Consider the following 21,969-nt stretch of genomic DNA (forward strand, 5'->3'; position numbering starts at 1 on the left):
TTTTACCACAAGGGAGAATTCATAATTCTTGTACTATTAATTTTCAATTGTTCAGTTGTATATACTTGTGAAGTAATTGGAAGAGATCAAACACATGCTTTAATTATTACCATTATTCCAAATATAGTAAAGAAGCATATGCTAAAGGCATTCTAAAAATATTTAAGTATATAGATGAATATGAATATCTATATGCCTCCTTTTTCTTTGTTATGTATATTCAGGAATTTTTTTAATGGTTTTTGCACTTGATTAATTAATTTCTTCTTTATTTGCAAAAGGTTACACAAGATACTATAATGTATTGAGCCAATGCCTTCAAAATTGTAGGGTGTTTAGATGGTTTGGTACCTTGCCCTTATTCTTGGTTTTGAACTTTTTCTCTTTTGCTACATCAAAAGACAAGCATGCCATGTTTTTGTATGTATGCTGGTGATTATTGGTTGAATTTAATTTATATGCACTTTTGGTGTAGATGTTTTTGACATTGTCAGTCAATAATAACCGTTAAATCATTAAAAATATTTTATTATAATGAGTAATTGTGATATGTCAACAATATAAATTTTTTATACTGACTGCGTATTTAACCAGTTCTTGTATTAAGAAAGTGTGTCAGTAAAGTTCAAATAAAATCTTGACTGAATCAGAATTGTTCATACAAATAAAATGTGAGGTATTAAGAGAAACATAATTTCCAAAAATAAAAAGAGAAACATACTACAAAGGGAGGAAAACTACATGATATGGGTGGGGTCAATATGATTTGAGAATATGGACAAAAGAAACCCAGCCTGGTGATATAAGATTCTTAATTCTATAAAAGGGCCCAAAGTAGGCTTTGGACCAACCTAAGATCTTCTAAAAATCATGTGTCGTTTGGCACAAAATGGCTTGTTTTGGTGATCTGATTCATGGTTGAGTTTCACTAATTCTTACAATTTTCACCATCATTTAGAAAGAAGTTTCATTCATGGTTTAATGAAATATGTGAAAGAGTGGTCTGCTACTTTTTCACCACATATAATTATTATTCATTATATCCAATCATATACTGCTTGTCTGTAATAACTTGGTAATTATATTAACAAACTTATGAATTATGATTGGATTATGAACAATTATGAGAATTACGATCTGGATTTTGAGCCAGTAATCTTCTTTCCGTTTTTGGTGACATGGTATTAAACACTACCGAAAACGTCGATAATGTATTTTAGTCAATTTTTACACTACCAGAAACTGATTTATGGTAAAATGGCGAGAAATCAAGAGTGGTTGAATTTGCCTCATTTGTTTGTCAGAATTATTATTTATTAACTCTTTTGGATTACAATCAACTGTAAGATTGAATTTTGGATACTTGACATTTAAATTTTTAGTTGTATATAAAGGGTTGACACAAGTTATTAAAGATCCTAATGTGTTAGTCAACCTATTGGCAATTATAGTTTGGTCATTATGTGACATTAGCATGTTATTTTCTTGGTATTTCAACACTAATACTAATTAGTAAGCAAAGTATGTGATGTTCGAAGCCATTGAATTGATCTAATATTGTTAAAAGAAAAACATATGGTATAAGTGTATAACGATTGTCTTGATTTGATAGTCCTCTAACTTTAGTCTGGTGGAGTCATATTCCAATAATTGCACTTTGCATAATGTGTTTTCCTGAAACTTTTTTCCTAATGTTATTAAACCAATTCCCTCGCGATTGGTTTAGACTCTTACCAACACATGTACTATATAGTTTTAGACATATGAATTACAACATGATTAAATTTGAAATAATTTACAAACTTAAAAACCAAACCAAGTATCATTCATTATAATTGTCCCTTGTTCAAAGAAAACCAGGGAAATAATCTCTCAAACATCACCAAGAAAATTTATGACCTATACAGTATAAATGACTCGGGAGTAACATTTAATCACCGCAATTTAAATGCGTACATGACCAAATTTTCCCTCAAACACATACACAACCAGACTATAGACAAATTATTGACTAAAATTTACAAAAAGAGGAAGTGAGGAATTTTTAGGGAATGTCGTGCAATTCAACTAAGCACGGGAGAAAAAACCCTCATCGATCACTATTGTTCACCTTAATCTCCATAAGTTCCTCGATGGACTGACGGCATATAGGGCATTTGTTGGATTGAACCCGCAGAGCTTTTGCACATTCGCTGCACATACACTGTAAAGTACAACAGATGTAATGTGAGAAGACTCAATAGAAAATGAATACAATATAGATAAAATATCAAGCAGGGATCTATACCAAGCATTTAGCATTAGCTGCTAGCCATGGGAACAAAGAGCGCTACTTATTCACTTTTCTCAAGGTATATTTAAGTTCTGACAAACAATTTTATGTTTGATGACATGACATACAAAGAATTCACAACTTCGAAAACAAATTAAGATATGATGCAGCAGAAGATGAATAAAACAAAATTTTAAGGTAATATAAGGATTATTAAAACACACCATCCATTTTACACTTTTAGGAATATTAACATCGACCTTGGTTTTCTATAAGCTAATCCCATACATACCAATGATGCTATTATCAGAAATAATATACATGTGCACGAGAAATAACTAATATATTATATCTACACAAAAGTATGGAGTAGAAGTGTCAAAAACTAAAAATGCATTTCTTTTGTGAAATTTATTATCTACTCTCTATATATATGTGTTAGTAGATTTGACAAGAATCTTACCATATGTCGACAAGGTAAGACAGCTGTATCCTTTGGTTCTGTCATGCATATCACACACTCCTTCCCGGTATCACTGTCATCAAAATCTGCAGCTGTTGAGCTTCCTATTCCATATAGCTCTCTCAACTCATAACGAACACCATCAATCCAAAGAATCTGTCTAACTACTTTTATCTGAAAAGCACCATCGCCATTACTTTTCTCCAAGACAGCTTGAGTTATTTGCTTGTGAGGAGTTGCATCTAGCTTGGAATCGTCAGGAGTTTTGTTTTCTGAGGGAGTTTCCAAACATGTTTCAGCACATATTACAAGAGGAAAGACATCTTCTCCAGGTGAGGGCTTTGAAAGATCATCCAACTCAAAGAAGCCGAGGTCAATCCCTGTTCCTGACGGCTGGGAAAATTTCTGCCCAACTCCTTTCTGAAAGGGAACTTTGACTGGCTCAAATGCATCGGGAAATTGGGGAACAAACTTACATTTCTCTTCTTCCTTTGCAAAGTAGAAGATAGTAATGCTGCAAATTACATATTCAAGGAGTAAAGAAGTTAAGAGAAGCAAAAAAATTCACTCTACAGTTATATTTATTCCATCTTCCAATGATCTCATTTGAGGACAATCATTTCATACGATTAGTCAATCAACCTAATCACAACCTCAACCCATAAACTGTGGTTTCATTTTGTTCTTTTTTAGCACTTGAATGTAAGCTTGCTTTTAATACTTACATGAAACTGTTCATAGTCTGCTCATAGCTAGAACACATGGACAAAACTGATTTCAGAGAACAAACAGTTGTTATAGTGAATATTGCTGTACCGAGTTCTTCACATGAATGATGCATACATATAATTAAATAGCCCATATTCTTTGTTGGCATTTAAAAAAAAAAGGCCAATATGCTAAATTTGGACATCAGCAATGTAAACATAATATTTTCACAACTAAGTACAGCTAAAATAGGTATTTTACACGTTTCAAGTCCGTTCAACCAATAATTATAACAGCTGTAGATTTTTTTTGTCTCTCTCGAGAATTTTATCTTTTATCCTGCTACCTTTTGTTCTTAAAATTTCAGCACAACCACTATTAGTATACTCTAATTAAGATAGACTGAAAGAGAATATTTCATTTGCAGAAGCAGAAGAGTAAAGATTTTGGTAGGAGAGTCAAGAAATTTAATGTGACTGATAGGGACATCAATGGCACAGATGAAAAAATTGTAAGTAAAACTATAAGCGAAAATTGTCATAGAATTAATATCTCAAAAACAAGCTTTGAATATTTGATGCTTGATAAATAATGTGATTTTGAACTACATCAACTCATGCAAAACAAAGAAGTACAGGTATCAACATTTGTATTAATGTTAGAAAAGAGAAGACAAAATATGCAGATATTAGATAATAATCTTGTGAATGGTAGCATCTCCTATTTTGCAAATTGCCCTAGAGACCTCAGGTATTCAGTGTACTCTAAACTAAACCTCCATGGTATTAAGAGAAAACACAATTTCTTTCATTTATCACACTATGGTCTCCAAAATAACCAATCTTCCCCTGCTTACAATCCTCACTCACACAAATATTTTTAACACTGGAAAGAGGTGTCACTTCATTACTAAGAACCTCACACTTCTTAACACATGAACAGTATTTTTAACTAATCATTTTACCCAAACCTGACTGTTGGCTGTACATTGGATACCTCGGAGATCGACATTTTGAAGTGTTTGAAGATACTAGTTGCAATTATAAATATTTTATATGGGAAACTATCTGCAATTTTAATCAAATCATTGTACCTATTCAAGTCGTCCAAATAGAGTTATACTAGCCATAGGTGCTCTTTAAAACCACATATAACCAGTGTTTTACAATCATTTAGGTTGCAACATAAGAGTAGCCAATGGTTGTGTACCAAATAACATAACTTTTTAAGCAAGAAAGTGTCACGCCCACAAAATAGGAGGGGTTTATTGATAGCTATAGGCCACTTGGATTTTTTTCCCAAATAACGAAAATATAATATAATTGACTACACAAACATAAATACAGGTATATTTGCAGAGCCTTCCTGACTGTTATGCATAATTCATGGATTTATATAACAAACATGCATACAATAGAATTGTTTATTTTAGAAATTGGAACATTTTTATTCATTATTGTGATCATTATATAGTTGTAAGACCGGTCATGTTGTATGGGTCAGAGTGTCGGGTGGTGAGATACCAACACGATAATAAGCTCAGTATAGTAGAGATGAGAATGCTCTATTGAATGTGAGAAAATACTACGGGATAGGATTAAAAATGATAGCATTAGAGAGAGAGTTGGGGTAGGTTGAATATCTGTGGTTTGGACATATGTGGAGGAGACCTATAGACTCCATAGTAGGGAGAGTAGATCAGGTGCAGGATAGCCCAATTGCTGGAGACAGACAAAGGAAGACAAAAAAAAAAAGCTATAGGATAAACTATAGAGAAAGACCTAGAGGGTAGTGGTTTGGATAAATGTGATATATGATAGAGCATTATGATGTCGTTTGGTTCATGTAGCCGACCATACCTAGTAGAATAAGTCTTGACTGTTGTTGTATTGTAAATTGTAATAATTATATATACCAGTCATTCTGAATTTAGGATCAAAGCAGAAATCCATCGAAGGACTGCCCGAAGGTCCAGTCCTTCTTAACCCATTTCCCGAGTCTGTCAAGGCTCTCACCCTAGTTTCCAGAACCTTCCAGAGGCAGTGGCTAACCCTAACCCTAACGGTCGGGAAAGGACGATGCCGAGAATCACGGAAGCAGGTCCGCAGAATTTATTGCCTCTGTCCCCAACGGACCAGGCGCTCGCCCTATAAGTACAATGATTCTGACACCATGAAAGATACACATTCTCTAATCCAACTTCCCTCTCACTCTTCTCAAATAGACACTAACTTGAATGTCAAATTGTTTGCAGGTACCACCCCCTCGTTATGGGAACAAAGACCAGTCTGATCATCCTCCTCAGTCCAATTCGGATCACTAAGACTTCAATAATCTAATAGGTTAGGTTAAAGAGGATGTAAAATTACAAAGTAATTCACATGATTATATAATGGATCCCTCATCCCTCCCCGTGCACTATAATATGTACATTGTATAATACATGCTTATTTTTCAACTGATTCCCGGTAAGAATTACAAACTCCAGGTAAAGAATTACAAAAAAGTTAATTATGGTATTAGTATGTACTACAGAGTTTAGACAATGTCCCAAATAATGAATTGGCCAACAGATGCACAAAACCCCCTTGCTCATATCTCATCCAGTCTCTTAAAATACTAAGATACCCTAGCAGTAGCAGGTTTCCAAGAAGATTCTTGAATCGCTCAGAATTAGTTGGTAGTTACTACTTAGAAACATATCACTTTTTTTCCATCACATCACAAGTGTCACAGAGCAATAAGTCAACTCCGTCTAAAACCATGAAACTAACGAGGGTTGATATTTTCAGAAATTAAACTTTAGAGCTTCAACAAAATTATGGTAGAAACTCACACCGATCCAAACATTAAAATTGGAACTTTAAAATAACAGAGAAAATGCAAAAAATAAAATAAAATAAAAATCTGAAAAGCATTAGTTACCTGCCATCGTAGACAGCATCGAAAACGAAAGAAACAAGGTGATGATCAGGGTGTTGGTGATCGAGGTCAAGGCGCAAAGTATGTTTATGAACATTAACATTATTCCTAATCTTCTTAGCAGTTTGATGATCCACATAGGGAGGTGGAGCGGTAGAGGAAGAAGGGGGAGGTGGGGCCCATTGTTGTTGTTGTTGTTGTTGATTGGGATAGTAAGGATGGTATTGAAGTCGATTGACATAATTGGTGTAGCAATTGGGATTGGAATAGTAGAAGGGGTGATGGGTCTGACTCTGAGGTGGTGGTGGTGGTGGTGGTGGAGTAGTGACATAGGCTGTGGTGTAAGGGGTAGTTGTTGAGGGTAAATAGTAATTTTGCTGAGGTGGAAGTGGTGGATGTGATTCCGTAGAGTAATAATAAGGTGGCGGCGGTGGAAGTTGAGGTGGTGGCGGTGGGTTGTGAATGAAATTGTTTCTTCTTCTGCTGCTACTCCAGGAAATACCCATGATGTGTGGAAAGAATTGAGAAATCGCGGTGAATATCCTACTCGCTTATTACACCGTTTTCTTCGGCTTTTGTATTTTTCTTTTTGAGTAAGAAAGAAATAAGAAATTTCGGTGGTTAAAGCGCGTGTATAGTGTCGGGTTGTTTTTTTTTTGCCTTTTTATTCGGTTTCCTTACCCACCCAACCACAGGCTACCACTACTCACAAGCTCTCTAGTTTTTTTATTTTTTCTCTCTAAAATTTTGTGTAGAAACAATTAAATTTTAAATAGTTTTTTTTTTAATTAAAATTTCAAAGAAATGAATACAACACTTTTAAAATAAAATTTTTATTTCTGGTGTTTTGGACACCATTGAAGTTTTCCTATTTTACTATGCAACATTAACTAATTTGTTTTAATTTTTCTTCTAAATTAATAGTGTGTGTCCATTTTTAATTCGCTATATACTATGATGTATTTATGATAATTTTTAATAATCAATAATTAAATATAATAATTTTGTAAAACTATAATTTGTATTCATTCATTTATCGTTTTTCTTATTTTTTGTGTACAAAATCTTAATAAACACATATTTTAAACAAATAAAGTACATTATTTACCTAAAATAATTACAATAATGAAGCTGATTTTGCTCGTAATTATAGACACTAATTGTAGATAGTAGAGAAAACAAAAGTTAGCACAAAAAGAACTAGATACTAATTTCATTTTTATATATATATAAAAAAAGAATATGTAGATTTGAAATATATATACCAAAAAAATATAAATATAGTCTTTGTTTATTTTAACCACTTGAGAAGCATAAATACTTTTCACAAAACTTTAAACTTTATTTTCATAATTAAAGTATGTTGTTAATTTTTTGTTTATATATATATCAATTGAAAAAAAAGTATTATGTACCATTTTAGAACAAATAATTAACGAATCATTGGAGATAAATTAAATTTAAATTTTAATTAAAATAAATTTTAGCTAATTTTTATTTTCTTCTCAGTCGAACTCTAAATTACTAGAACCAACAAAAAAAATATTATATACCATTCTCACTCAATTTTAAAAAATTGTAACATCAAATAAATCTAATAAGAATTTAAAAGGTGAAAATCAACTTTGGTTCACGAAAAAAAAATGAAGACTTAAATTTAATTTGTTATCTATCATAGGTTTAATTTTTAGATTTATCATTGTTAGTGTATCAAATGTAAGTAAAAATATCAAATTACATGTTGAATATTATATAAATAAAAATATTTATATACTTAGTGCTTTAAGGGTTTGATTGATGACGTTGTATTCAATCTATTTGTGTGGTTGCACTTAATTTAATGAGATGATCATGTTGTTAATAATGAAAAGATGAAGAAGAGAAACATCCACTTTAGGGTTTCATAACATAGAATGAACCAAACTTGAGTTAATAGGGTTACAATGAGTATATATATAAAAGAATAGAAATGTCTAAAATACCCTTACTACTAATATATAATAATATTATCTAACATCTCCCCTCAAACTCACGATGCATTAACATGGAGCATCGAGAGTTTGTCAACTAAAAAACGAAAACGTTTAATGGAATGCATCTTTGTAAACAAATCAGCAATCTGTAAAGAAGAAGAAACAAACGGTAGAGTAATGGTTCCATGTTGAAGATGATGACGAGTAAGATGACAATCAATCTCAATGTATTTGGTGCGTTCATGAAAGACCGAGTTGTGAGCAATTTGAATAGCACTCTTGTTATCGCAGTGCATCAGAGTTGGCTCAGAAAGAGAGATACACATATCAGACAAAAGCCAACGCAACCAAATTATTTCAGTGGTAGAGGATGCCATAGCACGATACTTAGCTTCTATAGAGGAGCGAGAGACAATGTCTTATTTCTTACTCTTCCAAGAAATTAGAGAGTCTCCACGAAAGATACAAAACCTTGTGGTGGATTTACGATATGTGGTGTCACCAACCCAATCAGCATCAGAATAAGCTCGTAACTCTAATGAGGATGGCGATGGAAAGAGAAGACTTTGAAATTGAGTTCCTCAAAGATAATGAAGAATCTGAATAACTGCTGCCCAATGTACTATAGTGGGAGAGACAACAAACTGACTAACAACATGAATAACATAAGCAATGTCGGGTCTGGTAATCGTAAGATACACTAAGCTGCCAACCAAAGTACGATACAAAGTGGAATCTAGTAAAAGAACGCCATCTGAGGGAACATATTTCACATTCAACTCAAGAGGAGTATCTGCTGCTCCAGTATCAGAAAGACGAGCCTGATCATGAATGTTGGCAATGCACTTGGATTGAAAAAGAAGGTAGCCTCTGGGAGAGTAGGCAACTTCAATCCCCAAGAAATAGCGAAGAGTTCCCAAGTCCTTCATCTCAAATTGTTTGGCTAACTGCAATTTCAACTCATTGATTCCACTAACATCACCACCTTTAATAATCATATCATCAACATATAGAGAAAGTATAATGCGACCATAAGTGGTGGACCTTATAAACAATGCAGAATCATGTTCACTAGAGCGGAAACCAAGAGAAGTGATCACAGTAGAGAATTTCTCAAACCAAGATTGAGGAGTCTGTTTAAGACCATATAAAACCTTTTTTAACTTACATACTTCCCCTTGATTATGAGAAACTCATTGCGGATGGACCATATAGACTTCTTCATGAAGCTCACCATTTAAAAAAACATTTTTGACATCCATTTGGGAAATATGCCATTGACGAATAGATGCAACTGCAATAAAAGTACGAATAGTGGTCATCTTAGCAACAAGACGTGCTTTGTAGCGCTCAACTGACCCATCAGACTTAGTTTTGATCTTGTATACCCAACGAGACCCAATAGCACGTTTTCCAAGAGGAGAGGTACTAACTCCCAAGTATTGGATTTGTGCAATGCAGAAAATTCTTCTGCCACAACCTGCTGCCAAAGAGGATCAAGAACAACCTCTTTATAGGAAGAGGGCTCAGACAAACTATGAATAGAGGTTAAGAAACAAACAAACGAAGTTGAGTAAGTGGAATAGACAAAATCAGGTAACTGAGTAGACTTATGTTGACGAGAGGGGTAACGAGGAGGATCAACAATCGTAGGAGGTGGTTGAACAACCGGGGGGGCAAGAGAGAGGGGGGAGGATGGTTGCACAAGCCGGGGGGGGGGGGGGGGCAAGAGGGATGTCATCATGTGGAGTATTAGTATTTGTTCTGCAATTCTCAACATTACAATCATCAGAAGCATAATCATTAGGACCAAACGGATCAATATGGGTCAGTTCAGAACTCTTAGTAATCTAAGAATCAGAGGACATAGAGTAAAAATGGATGTGCTCAAGAAAAACAACATTACGAGATACATAAAGTTTTTCTACATGAGGATCATAAAAACGATAACCCTTTTGACCATCCCCATAACCAAGAAAAACACACATGGCTGAACGAGAAGACAACTTACTGCGCTCTACTTGAGGGCGAAGAACAACACAAGTAGAACAAAAAACTTTCAAAGAATGGTAATCAGGGGTAGAAGCATACAATTTTTCAAAGGAAGACAAACCCGATTTTTCATAAGATAAACCCAACAATAACGAGTGTAATCATCAATAAACGAAACATAATGTCTAGATCCACCTTTGGTGAGAACCGATGATGGACCCCAAACATCAGAGTGAACTAAATCAAAGAGCGCATATGAAACATAAATACTTTTACTAAACTATAAAGCTGGAAGTTTAGCAAGTTTACAACCACAACAATCTGAGATATCACAGGTTTGTAACTTTCCTAAGGCTCCAGTAGAAGTCAAATATTTTAATCTAGAAGTAGAAACATGTCCAAGACGAGAATGCCATTAGATAAAAACTAGAAGATAAAAAATTCAAGCGAAAACTAGATAATAAGTCAGCAGTAGTTGTTGAGGCTGCAATATCTGGGAGTCGCAGGTCATCCAAAACATAAAGTCTCCCTTGTCTATGACCTGTCCCAATCAGCCTCCCGAAATGTGGATCTTGCACACAACAAGAAGTGGAAGAAAACATAACCGAATAACCGAGATCACATATTTGACTAACAGAAGCAAGACTCAAAGTATGATTAGGAATATAATAAACATCAAAAAGAGACATGTTAGATGTGGAGACAGAACCAACGCCTGCTAGTGGCATAAGAGTGCCATCAACAGTCATAACCGACACAAACGAGACAGGTTTCACAAACACAAAAGATTTATCATCGTATGTCATATGATGAGATGCTCCCGAATCAAGAATCCATATGGATGGAGATATACCTGATATACCAGAGGAGTTCAAACCTTTAGAAGAAGTGGCAGACATGGCATGTGATTGAGTGACAAAAAGTTTTTGAAGTTGTTCTGCAATATCAGATATTTGGGAAGCAATCTCAGATGAGTATACAAAATCAGAACTAGAGCCAATAGTAGGAGGAGCAGAAGCAACAACATTGGACGATGGCCCCCTAAAATTCTTCTTATGTGCTCTCCCCAATTTCGGACAATGTGCTTGAAGAGAATCATCCTTAGCACCAACCAAAACAAATAATGACAGGAAATACGACAAACACAACCACTGAGACAAAATAAATTAGGGATAATCTAGTGATGTGCGAGCATGATTTCTCCCCCTCTAGACGTTGATTCTCCGATCCGGCACTTGAAGACGAAGACCTGAATGTTGCGAACCTTCTGTCCAAAAATCAGCCCGATCCAACGGTTAACAAATGCACAATCGATGTTTTTGTGAGACTAATTTAACAAAATCGGGAATAGGGTTACTTTTCTCTTTTCTCTTTTGGTGGTTGTCTCTCCTATCAAAATAGTCTATCTCTCTCTTCTTTATAGTAGATCCCAAAATCAGCCAAAGCTCTGATACCATGTTAACAATGAAAAGAGGAAGAAGAGAAACAACCACTCTAGGGTTTCATAATATAGAATGAACCAAACTTGAGTTAATAGGGTTACAATGAGTATATATATAAAAGAATAGAAATGTCTAAAATACCCTTACTACTAATATATAATAATATTATCTAACACATGTGAGTCCCTTATAAACTAAATGTGGTATCATAGTCGATTGTTGACTAAGACGATCATATTTTTTTTATTGAAAGTCTTTATGACAATGATAGTCTAACGACGTGTCTTGTTGATATTAAGTGCCAACAATAGTTGCAAGTTTATGTGGGTGAAAAAAGGTTATGCTTGAGAGGGAGCATACTAAAATGAACGAACGAACTCACACTTGATGAGAATATTGTTGATGTATCAAATGTAAGTAAAAGTCATATATTTGATGAAAAATGAGTTTTGAGCGCTATATAATTGAAATGACATGTATATCTGATGCCATAAGGTTTTGGATAAAGATTTGATGTCTAACTCCTTTTGGGCAAGCCATCCTTCAGGCTATAATGTTATTAAAAATGTTTGGGAGATTTATCTTGTTGGTTGTCCTATGCAGATTTTATCGGCTAAGTTAAAGCATCTTAAAGTTGTGTTTTGTGTTTGAAACAAGGATGTTTTAGGGGATGTCAGTTTGAATGTGCAAAAAGTCTTGTATGATCTTAACTATGTTCAATTGCAACTTGATGATTCTAAATATTCTGAAAATCCTTTCGTCGAGAAAAAAAGAGTACAAATTATTTTAGAAAATGCTTTGAACTATCAAGAGCTTTATTTGAGGGATAAATCTTGAATAAACTAATATTTACACGGTGATAAAATTACAAATTTCGTAACAGATAAAAAAGCATGTCATTTGCCCACCTAAGTCTCGTGGATCACTTTGATCTATTTCTTAGTGTATTCATAAATATATGGCAACTTACCAGTTGATCACTTAAACTAATTTAACTCGCACTTTAATCAATTTTATTTAAGTTTGGGTTCAACATATAATTACAATTTAATGTAAAAATTATAGATGAATAATTCTTTTCAACTCAAATGAAATTAATTGATTGATATATAAGATTTTGTCAAGATCAACCGATTTTATTTATATCCCCTAAAATATTAGGTCTATTTGTTATAACTTTTTTAAAAAAATAATTTTTATAGTATTATTTTTTTTGTTACAACTTAAAAAAAAGAATAATAAAAACAAAATTTTAAATTAAAAATTGATTTAAATAGATTATCTTAAAATATCATTTTAAGCATTTCATCTATTTGTTGTAACTTTTTTGTATAATAAAATTTCAAGAAAATGATTTAAATGAAAAACTATTTTAAAAAACTATTCATAAAAAATAATTTTTGAGAAATATATTTTTTCAAAAAAATAAATAATTTTTATCATGTAAATATAATTAATAATAAATATTTAAATTATTGAATATTAAATTTTATTTCTTCTTATTCAAGAAAAAATAAATAAAAAATAACTTATATTACTTATAATAAGTTTTAACAAAATCCATTTAAAAAAAAATAAAATTAAAATCCATTTTAAAAAAATTAAAAAACAAACGGGTCTGTTAAAAAGAATATAAAATGCATTTTCAAAGCACGAATATGTTATTTTTACGTTACGTGTTGCAAAAAAAAAAAAAAAAAAAAAAAAAAAAAAAAAAAAAAAAAAAAAAAAAAAAAAAAAAAAAAAAAAAAAAAAAAAAGAGCTTCGAGTAGCGAATTCGCCCAACTCTGATCCGATTCAACCGTCATCGTCGGATCTTACTTCAACAACCGTCTATTACCGTTTTTTGCCACCGTCGGCGCCGGTAAATCTAATTCCGCCAGTCTCTTCTCTTCTTCAAGTATTTTTCTCCCTTCTTAAATTCCTTGATCTGTTGCAACTCAATTGATTCTACCGAACCACCACTGTTTCCTATGGTCCACTTTCTGATTCGTTTCTTTCATCATTTTTACTGTTTTCATACCTCTCTCACATGTTTCTGGAAATTCGAGTCTCGTACTTCAGTATCTGTATCATGCATATAGGAATGTGAATGTTTGAATGAAGTAGCACTAAGATCTAGCATAGCGACGTCAAATTAGATGCATCGATGCATCTAGCGATTCGGAAATTACTTAATTGAAAATTTAAAATTGAGGGAAAAAAACTTGTTTTCTGGTTATTATTATAAATTTATAATGATGTTGCTTGATCAGATTTGTGTGTTGATAAATTGAACGTTGGAAATTTCTGATGTAACTGTTAAATTGAAATTGACATGTTTCTAATTGGAGGCATTGTTGTTGAAGGTAGCTTACAGTTTTATTTTTGTACAGGAAATCTTTATGCTGATGAAATTGTGAACTGAACTGATGATGTGTGCTTAAACTTTCAAGTAAAAGGGCATGAATTTGATGTTCGTATATTCTTGAAGGTTGAGCTAGCTTAAACAGGATAAGAATGTTTTCGTTATTTTATGGACTTTGGCAGTACATGTTCAGCAAATTAGAGCTTCATGTACTCATTTTGGGGATTGACAAGGCTGGCAAAACGGTAATACATCTTTCAATCCCATGTTTTTTTAAAATAATCACTGAACTTCGATGTGTTTGTCTGAATTGCTATGTGATAAATAACTTTGTAGACTTTGCTGGAGAAGATTAAGTCAGTGTACACGAACATAGAAGGCCTTCCCCCTGATCGAATTGTTCCAACTGTAGGATTGAATATTGGTCGAATTGAAGTTGCAAATAGAAAACTTGTGTTCTGGGACTTGGGAGGTCAGGTATTGGAAATAGATACCCAATGTACTTATCTTTGTAAATTCTATAATTATGATCTTAGGATGAATTGTTAATTTGAGCTGGCAAAGTAATTATGTTCAGTGACACTAGCTTTATGAGCTGCTTGTCAAATCATTTTATTCTAGAACTTTAATAGCTAATATAATAAACATTTACATAGTTCACGAGGTCTAAATTTTTTATGCTTCTTTATAATAGCTAAGCTATATATTTTGGGCCATCAGTTCTACCCTTTTTATGACCGAAGCTTGAGTTTTACTATTAAAATTGGCAAAGCCGAATGAGATTTTGCAATTTAAATTAGTTGTTAGGAACCCAAAATTAAGAGAAATAAGAATATGGAATTGATGATTGAAAACTAAGAAAATTATTACAAGAGTTTCCCCGTATAACCCCCAGAGCAAAAGCTCCTTCAGAAGACGAATACCCTCCGCCCACAAGAAAATGTAAAAAATAACAACTATTATGATATCCTCCCCATGACACTACCCCTCTATATATATATATTCCCCTTTTCTAAGTGTATTTTCCCTCCTCTCTCTAACTAATTTGCCAATTCAGCACTCTCTTCTTTCATTTGGGCCTTGCTCTCCCTGAGTCTGATCATTAGTCCACTATGCATGGACAATTGATTCAGTACTTTTTTTTAATTATAAGCCTGTACAGTGGATACTAGCAGTAGCAGGAAGAGAATGTATGATTTGATGCAAAGCTCACACTTGACCTTCTTTATACTGATATTTTTTATCATTCTATCCTTCACATTACAAGATGTTGATGTACTTTCCCCTCTTATCAGCCTGGTCTTCGTTCAATCTGGGAGAAATATTATGAAGAGGCACATGCTGTAGTATTTGTTGTAGATGCATCTAGCCCCTCACGATTTGAAGATGCAAAGTCCGCCCTTGGTTAGTGAGACTTGGCTTCAGTATTTGTAAATAACTAAATATATTTTGCTTTAAGTTGTTGGTGTGCAGTTGCGATAATACTAGATATGTCATAACCAAACAGTACTGTGATGATTTAAAAACCGATTTGTTTACCAGAAAAGGTGCTTCGACATGAGGATCTCAAAGGAGCCCCTCTTTTGATATTAGCAAACAAGCAAGTGAGTGTAACTATTTTCTCCCTGCCATATAAAACAAATGTGTGTAATATTCTAATATAGTCTGCTTTTTATTCTTGCTGTGCATGTTTGATATCTTGTTAATATCATTATACCTTGAGATACCAATTCTGCCTATCTGGCCACTTATGTGACTGTAAGGGTACAAGATATGTATCCTTTTGGTTTATGAAAGAGAATGTTTTAGCACCAATTGATTTATATAGCATTTCAGGCGTTCCTCATTACAAGCTTGCAAAGTTCGTTCTCTTTTTAACTGATACATATGCCAACTTACCCTCTTAGGTTTTTTAGTAGAACATCCTAAGTAATATTGCGCAATAGTATTCTATTCTATCTCATCTGTCCTTTGAGGATTCACCTTTATTGTCTTCATGTTGGTTTCCCCGTTTGTTGTCATCCTTTTGTTTTCCCTCTTTGGTGTGTGTATCAACACAGTGATTCAGCTTGCTTGACATTCTTGTGATTGCAGGATCTTCCTGAAGCAGTATCAGCTGATGAACTTGCTCAGTATCTAGATTTAAAGAAACTAGATGAAAGAGTTTACATGTTCGAATCTGTGTCAGCATATGATGGGTAAGTGAGAGGCTGTATCAACTTTTCAAAGCTTAACGTGTGATGATCCATTAACATTTCATTTTCAATAAGGATTGAGATATCTGATGTTAGGAACCCAAGAATTGGATTCCTAAGAAAGAATAGTTTTATTAAGAACTAGGAGATAAATCTCTCCTCCAAGGGTTTTCCCTTCACAATAGAGAATACTCTATTCACAATTACAATATTCAATGATATCTCAACTAACTACTTAACTTCCTATTTATACACAAAAGTCTTAACTACCTCATAACCAACTAACTAACTAACTAACTATAACAACAATTAATTACATTAAATCTCTTATTATGCTAACATCTGATGTAAGGGAAAAATAACCATTAAGGTACATAATGAATTACTTAACTGAAGATACTTTATTCTGATATTTATATGTTAGTTGAGGGGATTAGATTTAGTTAGGGTCCGTTTACTTTGTGAAAACATTTTCTGTTTTCACTTCCTATAACTTTTGTTAGTTTTAACTTGCTAATTAGAAGATGTGAGACTTATGAAGTTGATCATTATAGTGGAGATAAAATGAAATGCTAGCTAGGGTTGATGCATTTCTAGAAATAATAAAAACTATTATTTGACATTTTCATTGTTTCTGGAAATACAGATAATTATTCACTTCATGAGTCTCATATATTCTTTGTTAGCAAGGAAAATTAACACAAGTTTTAGGAAATGAGAATAGAAAATGATTACACAAAGTAAATGGTCCCTACTCTGTTATTAATAATTAATGGTTGATAGAAGAAATAAGACATGTTGTCTATTCCGGTAAAAAAAAGACATGTTGCCTATGGATAAGAGGGGTTGAATGCGACAGCTAGTCATATGAGTGAAATGGGGCCTTTGGGCATTAGGAGGTCACGGACCCTCGAAGTTCTGTATCATTGTTCAGTAATGTATTTTTTTCCCTTAATTCTTTATGTTAGCTTCCCGCAATTTTAGTTCTTATCACTTTCCTTTGAAATAATGCAGGCTGGGGATTAGAGAAAGTGCAGAGTGGCTGGTGGAAGTGATGGAGAGAAGCAAGAGGACTGAAATGTTGAGATTGCGGGCAGGTGCAATGGGTCCAGGTTCTACCTAGATGTCCTGACATTAAACTAAAATGACTACTCGATTCATTCATAGCTTTGTAAGTCCAAATTGGAAAATACATGATTAGAAGTCATTAAGAAGAAAAAGGAAACGAACAACTTGGTGCTACATTAAACTGAGCCTTGAAGTTATGTCACGTTTTAATTTGTAATACAGCTGTTTCATATGAGGCTCAGTCTCCAGTTCCTCAGAGCAAGTTTTCTTCAGACATGCCTTATATAATCAATCTGTCAAGTGCTTGGGCTGGAGGATTTTATGCTTCAGCCTCCTTGCATCCTTTTGTCAACTCCTGATTTAAATTTCCTATTTGAATAAATTTCATTTACTTTCCTACCTGTAGCATTATATGGACACTGCACTGCACTACAGATCCAGGCAGTGATATGGTATTGTGTTAAATACAAGTTCCGAAGATATATGTATGCCGTTTGCAGGTAATCTTAGGGCATATCTGAGGACATACGTTTGATTATTATTATCATAAAAAGATTGATTTCCATGTATGCTAGAGGAAAAATAATTACATTTAGTTTAACTCACTCTAGGAGTAAATATAGTACAGTATGTAAAAAGTAAAAACAGTATTTGAAACTTATCTATTATCAGTTATAATTTTATTCTGATTTTGTTGGGTTCCAAAAACATAGATTCTATGAAAATTGTTAAATGTGGTGATTTATTTATAATTTTAAAAGTAAAAGAGGAGAACAATCTCAGCAGGGATGTTCAGAAGGACAGCTCATTACAGGTAGACACTCTCCATCGACAGTGGATGTAGCTGTGTACTCCAAAACCACCAAAATATTCTCTACTACATGATACTAGCAATATTACAACCAATTCTCTTGTAAACCTTCCTTATCTTGGGTTTACAATTCAATTCATCGATGGGTTGAAGATTTGGGTCGTGATCATCATTTCACCTTTTCACCACCCTCTTGTCCTCAAAGCACAGTTGGGGAAATTAGCCTTAATAAGAACATATTCCCAAGTAATTTCATCTATAGACTTTGTTTGTTGGTGTTGGTTCTTGAGGCTAAACTACTGATGGAACCCTGGCTTTCTTCAATTATAAAACATGAAATATAGGGAATATTCTGAAATTTCATGCTAAAGAAACATCACTATTTTGCATGTTTTGGAGTTGGGTATGCATACTCTGGCCTCCTTGCCGCTGTGGTGCTTCTTTTATATTTGGAAAAGATGTGGTGGTATTTCTTGCAATTGTAAGGTGGTTGCTTAAGGATTGTGATTTCCTGCAGGGAAATTGCTTAATGTCACGAAAACGTCAATTATGAAGGACTCACACAACACTTGGCTAAATTTTGATAGTTTTCTTTTTGACTTTTACCCACCATGTATGGTCATGCAAGCACCTGATTGGTCTAATTCATATCTTGGTATTTTCGTGATGTGCACTATTGGCTAATAGCATGACTCTTTCCTCAGTCCCAAGTACCACAATTTCATGGAATAGTTTATCTCAATTGATAATTTCGTATCAGAAGATTCATATCATATAGTCAGTTTTATTGTGTGAAATAATTTCAGCAGTTGATTTAAATTAAACAATTAAAATTGTAATTGTGTGACGCAGTTGCAAGAGAGAATCTTATTTTGTGGTTTAACGGCCTTTGTGCCTATTGTTTTAGAAAAAGGAAACAACACCTTGTGTTGGAGAGGATTTGATAAGGGCCAACATATCTTGCTGCAAGCTAAGGTTGGAATTGGTTTTAGCATAGACAACTTAGATGTTTTTCATTTCCATTTCCATCTCTATATATATATTAATTACCATTTCTCGATTTGGATGGGGGAAGTAGAAAAAAATTGCAATGGCTGCATTGTTGGGGATGATCATGGCCAGATAAGAGATGAACTGAACTTTAGGGTTCATCTAACTTTTTAATTCCTTTGCAGAAATAATGATAATGGGACGTAAGAAGGTGATAATTTTTAATGATCTCTAGAATTTTAACTATATTACTATTAAAAAAATTATTAATAATTAACGGATGTCCACAACGGACAAATGTCAATATTATTATATCAAACCTCTTGTCCTGGATTCAAATTCAAAACCTTTTCATTGTGTGTGAGTTTTAAGTAGTGTTTATCACTCATCTCCACACTAGAAAAAACTTACAAAAATTACATGCTGTCCACATTGTACGGGTGCGATTTAGGAAGTCTAGTAATGAAAGTCATGAACAACTCATCCAAAACATCATCAAGAATGGGAAGGAATTGTATTTGTAGCAACCCAGCAGGTGACTTGGTTTTTTTTTTTAATACATGAACATTGAAAATTATCAACTAGAATCCTAGATCAGTAACCACATTGTTACAAATTGTAGCAAATATGATTAGATCAAGATTGTCTACCTAGAATCAAAGTAGGATCTATTGCTTCTTTTTAACATTGAGGTTACTTCTTCAAAGAATTCAGAGAAAAATGAGAAAAAGCTATCCTTTACCTGATTTGCATATATTTTAAATAACATAAGCTTAATACATGTTCATCATCAATCGGTCAAGATTAATAATTATAATAATTAAATAAAAGTTTTAAAATTGATAATTCAAAACATTTCTAAATAACTATTAATGTCTTTTATTAAATCTCTAAGTGGATAATGCATAAAGGAAATTCCATCTTACTTTTCAGTTGACGAATTAATCATATGATAATGGACATGTATGTTATGTAACTTATAACACACCCAATAAAGGAAAATAGAAAAGCAAGAAATGAAATAGACTAATGTTACATTGAAATTCAGCAGAATTCTGGCCTAGTTCTCTTACAAACTGAAATGCAACCTCTATTCTGATCCCTTAAGATCCTAATCTCAGAAGACTCCCTCAAATCTTCAAGGCTGATATATTGTTGCTTTACCATCCTTAAGGAATCACCACCTATATCATGAATCCAAATATAAGGGTGACAAGTCTCATCATAGTAATACAACAAACTCTTCAATCCAACACTTTTGCTGCCACTTCTACAAGGCATATATGCTTTGTATATGCTTTTACTTTTCACTCTCTTGGAAGTTCCTGGCTTCAATGTATGAACCTTCTTCAGTATTGATCCTACTCTTATCTGAAGTTCCACTGGCCTATCACTAAGGTTCCATATCCTTGTCCCTAAACTGTAGGATTGAGTGTGATCATAACAGCTATCAAATAAACCACTAAGAGATACAAGGCTCAAGCTTCTCATTTTCCCAATGAGGCACTCCAAATACTTCTTAGTCATCTTAAGCTTTCCAACAAAAGTTTGTGTCCTATATATGCTTCATTTATATATATATATATATATCCCTCACCAAATCATTCATACCCTTGTAATAAAGATGAACTCTTGGCAACTTTTGTCAATACGAATAAATTGTAAATATGTTATAATTTATCTCTCAATGTATAATATTACTATAAAATTCTTAGTTAATTATAAGAATTTAATGACTACATATCGACAATAAAAAATATTTATATAAACGTCCGATTATATCTCTTGATGTATATACAGATTTTTGAGTAGGTGACATTTATGACGTATTACTACAATGAAATATGATTTGTTGTTTATATTATAATATATGCTTTTTTTAACCTTTTATTCTTAGCAAAAATGAGGTATAGTAATTTGATATTTAGTTAAGAGATAAATAAAATTCGATCAAAGATTATTTCAGTTAGATATGAAATTTGGGTATGCGGATGAATTCAATTTTTATAAACCACATTAATTACTATAATAGTTCAATTAGTTAGTTAGATAAAAAAAATTCAAGTTATAAATACACAATATTAATTTATTAAAGTCATATTTTGAAATTCTCTTAACTCTTTCTTGTGGCTCACCCAAGTGGTTAGTAAGTATCATTTTTCTACTTCTGTGATCATAAAAGAAAATAAAACATATTATATGTATTGTAGAGACGTGCACTTCATAACCCTCACTGTGATAGAATAATTCTTATCCCTTCCATTAAGGAAATGGTAGGGCCCAATAAACCCCAAAATTTCAACACAAGAAAACAGTGGAAAAGTTTACAGACTGACAAAATAAATTAAAAATTCTAAGAAAATGGATTTTCCTTTGTTCTTTGGGGTAGGAAAAGAGGCTATTGGCAAACATATAAGGAATTCACAGATTCATGATGAAGAGAACATATGATTTTGCCTCACCTTTTATTTAATTCAAAATAAATAACCTTCCCCTCCAACAAGGCACTCGTTTCTTTTTCTATTCTAAGTATTGAGCTACTAAACTTTTTTGGACTTTACTTCTTAGTTTCTGTTATATTTTTATACGTCTAGTTCATATGTAAGTGTATAAATTTCACATTAATTATAAATGAAATAAATGTTGAATATATAAAAATAGTAATTCATATATTCAATACTATAAAATTTTAATTAGAAATGTTGTATTAAAATCTCTTGTAATTCTGATCAATTTTTTTGCTTATTTGAACTCTCCAATAGCATTTCCTAGTGTACTGCAACTTA

The 21,969-nt window shown here is 33.0% G+C and overlaps 3 protein-coding genes across 5 annotated transcripts; 1 reads left to right on the forward strand and 2 right to left on the reverse strand.

Moving 5' to 3' along the window:
• Positions 1 to 1,803: 1,803 nt before the first annotated feature.
• LOC101497882 (probable E3 ubiquitin-protein ligase LUL4) lies at positions 1,804 to 6,966 on the reverse strand. Its single transcript, XM_004486091.4, has 3 exons — positions 6,369 to 6,966; positions 2,736 to 3,249; positions 1,804 to 2,203 (listed from the first exon to the last, which is right to left on the reverse strand). Exons 1-3 carry the CDS (start codon positions 6,869 to 6,871, stop codon positions 2,090 to 2,092), a joined length of 1,131 nt encoding a protein of 376 aa, XP_004486148.1. The 5' UTR covers positions 6,872 to 6,966; the 3' UTR covers positions 1,804 to 2,089.
• A 6,475-nt stretch (positions 6,967 to 13,441) lies between these two features.
• On the forward strand, positions 13,442 to 18,090 carry LOC101498200 (uncharacterized). Of its 3 annotated transcripts, none has more exons than XM_004486092.4 (7): positions 13,442 to 13,636; positions 14,148 to 14,364; positions 14,456 to 14,596; positions 15,415 to 15,523; positions 15,662 to 15,723; positions 16,214 to 16,317; positions 17,329 to 18,090. In XM_004486092.4, exons 2-7 carry the CDS (start codon positions 14,272 to 14,274, stop codon positions 17,435 to 17,437), a joined length of 618 nt encoding a protein of 205 aa, XP_004486149.1. In that variant the 5' UTR covers positions 13,442 to 13,636; positions 14,148 to 14,271; the 3' UTR covers positions 17,438 to 18,090. The 3 variants fall into 3 exon arrangements, with proteins under 3 accessions (XP_004486149.1, XP_004486150.1, XP_012573483.1); XM_004486093.4 differs by having other exon boundaries at positions 13,545 to 13,672; XM_012718029.3 differs by lacking the exon at positions 13,442 to 13,636 and adding an exon at positions 13,725 to 13,748.
• Positions 18,091 to 20,089: 1,999 nt separating this feature from the next.
• Positions 20,090 to 20,833, reverse strand: LOC101498772 (uncharacterized). The gene has a single exon (XM_004486094.4). It carries the CDS (start codon positions 20,708 to 20,710, stop codon positions 20,228 to 20,230), a length of 483 nt encoding a protein of 160 aa, XP_004486151.1. The 5' UTR covers positions 20,711 to 20,833; the 3' UTR covers positions 20,090 to 20,227.
• Between the last annotated feature and the right edge of the window lie 1,136 nt (positions 20,834 to 21,969).

Source organism: Cicer arietinum, chromosome 1, assembly GCF_000331145.2.
Source record: "Cicer arietinum cultivar CDC Frontier isolate Library 1 chromosome 1, Cicar.CDCFrontier_v2.0, whole genome shotgun sequence".
NCBI lineage: Eukaryota > Viridiplantae > Streptophyta > Magnoliopsida > Fabales > Fabaceae > Cicer > Cicer arietinum.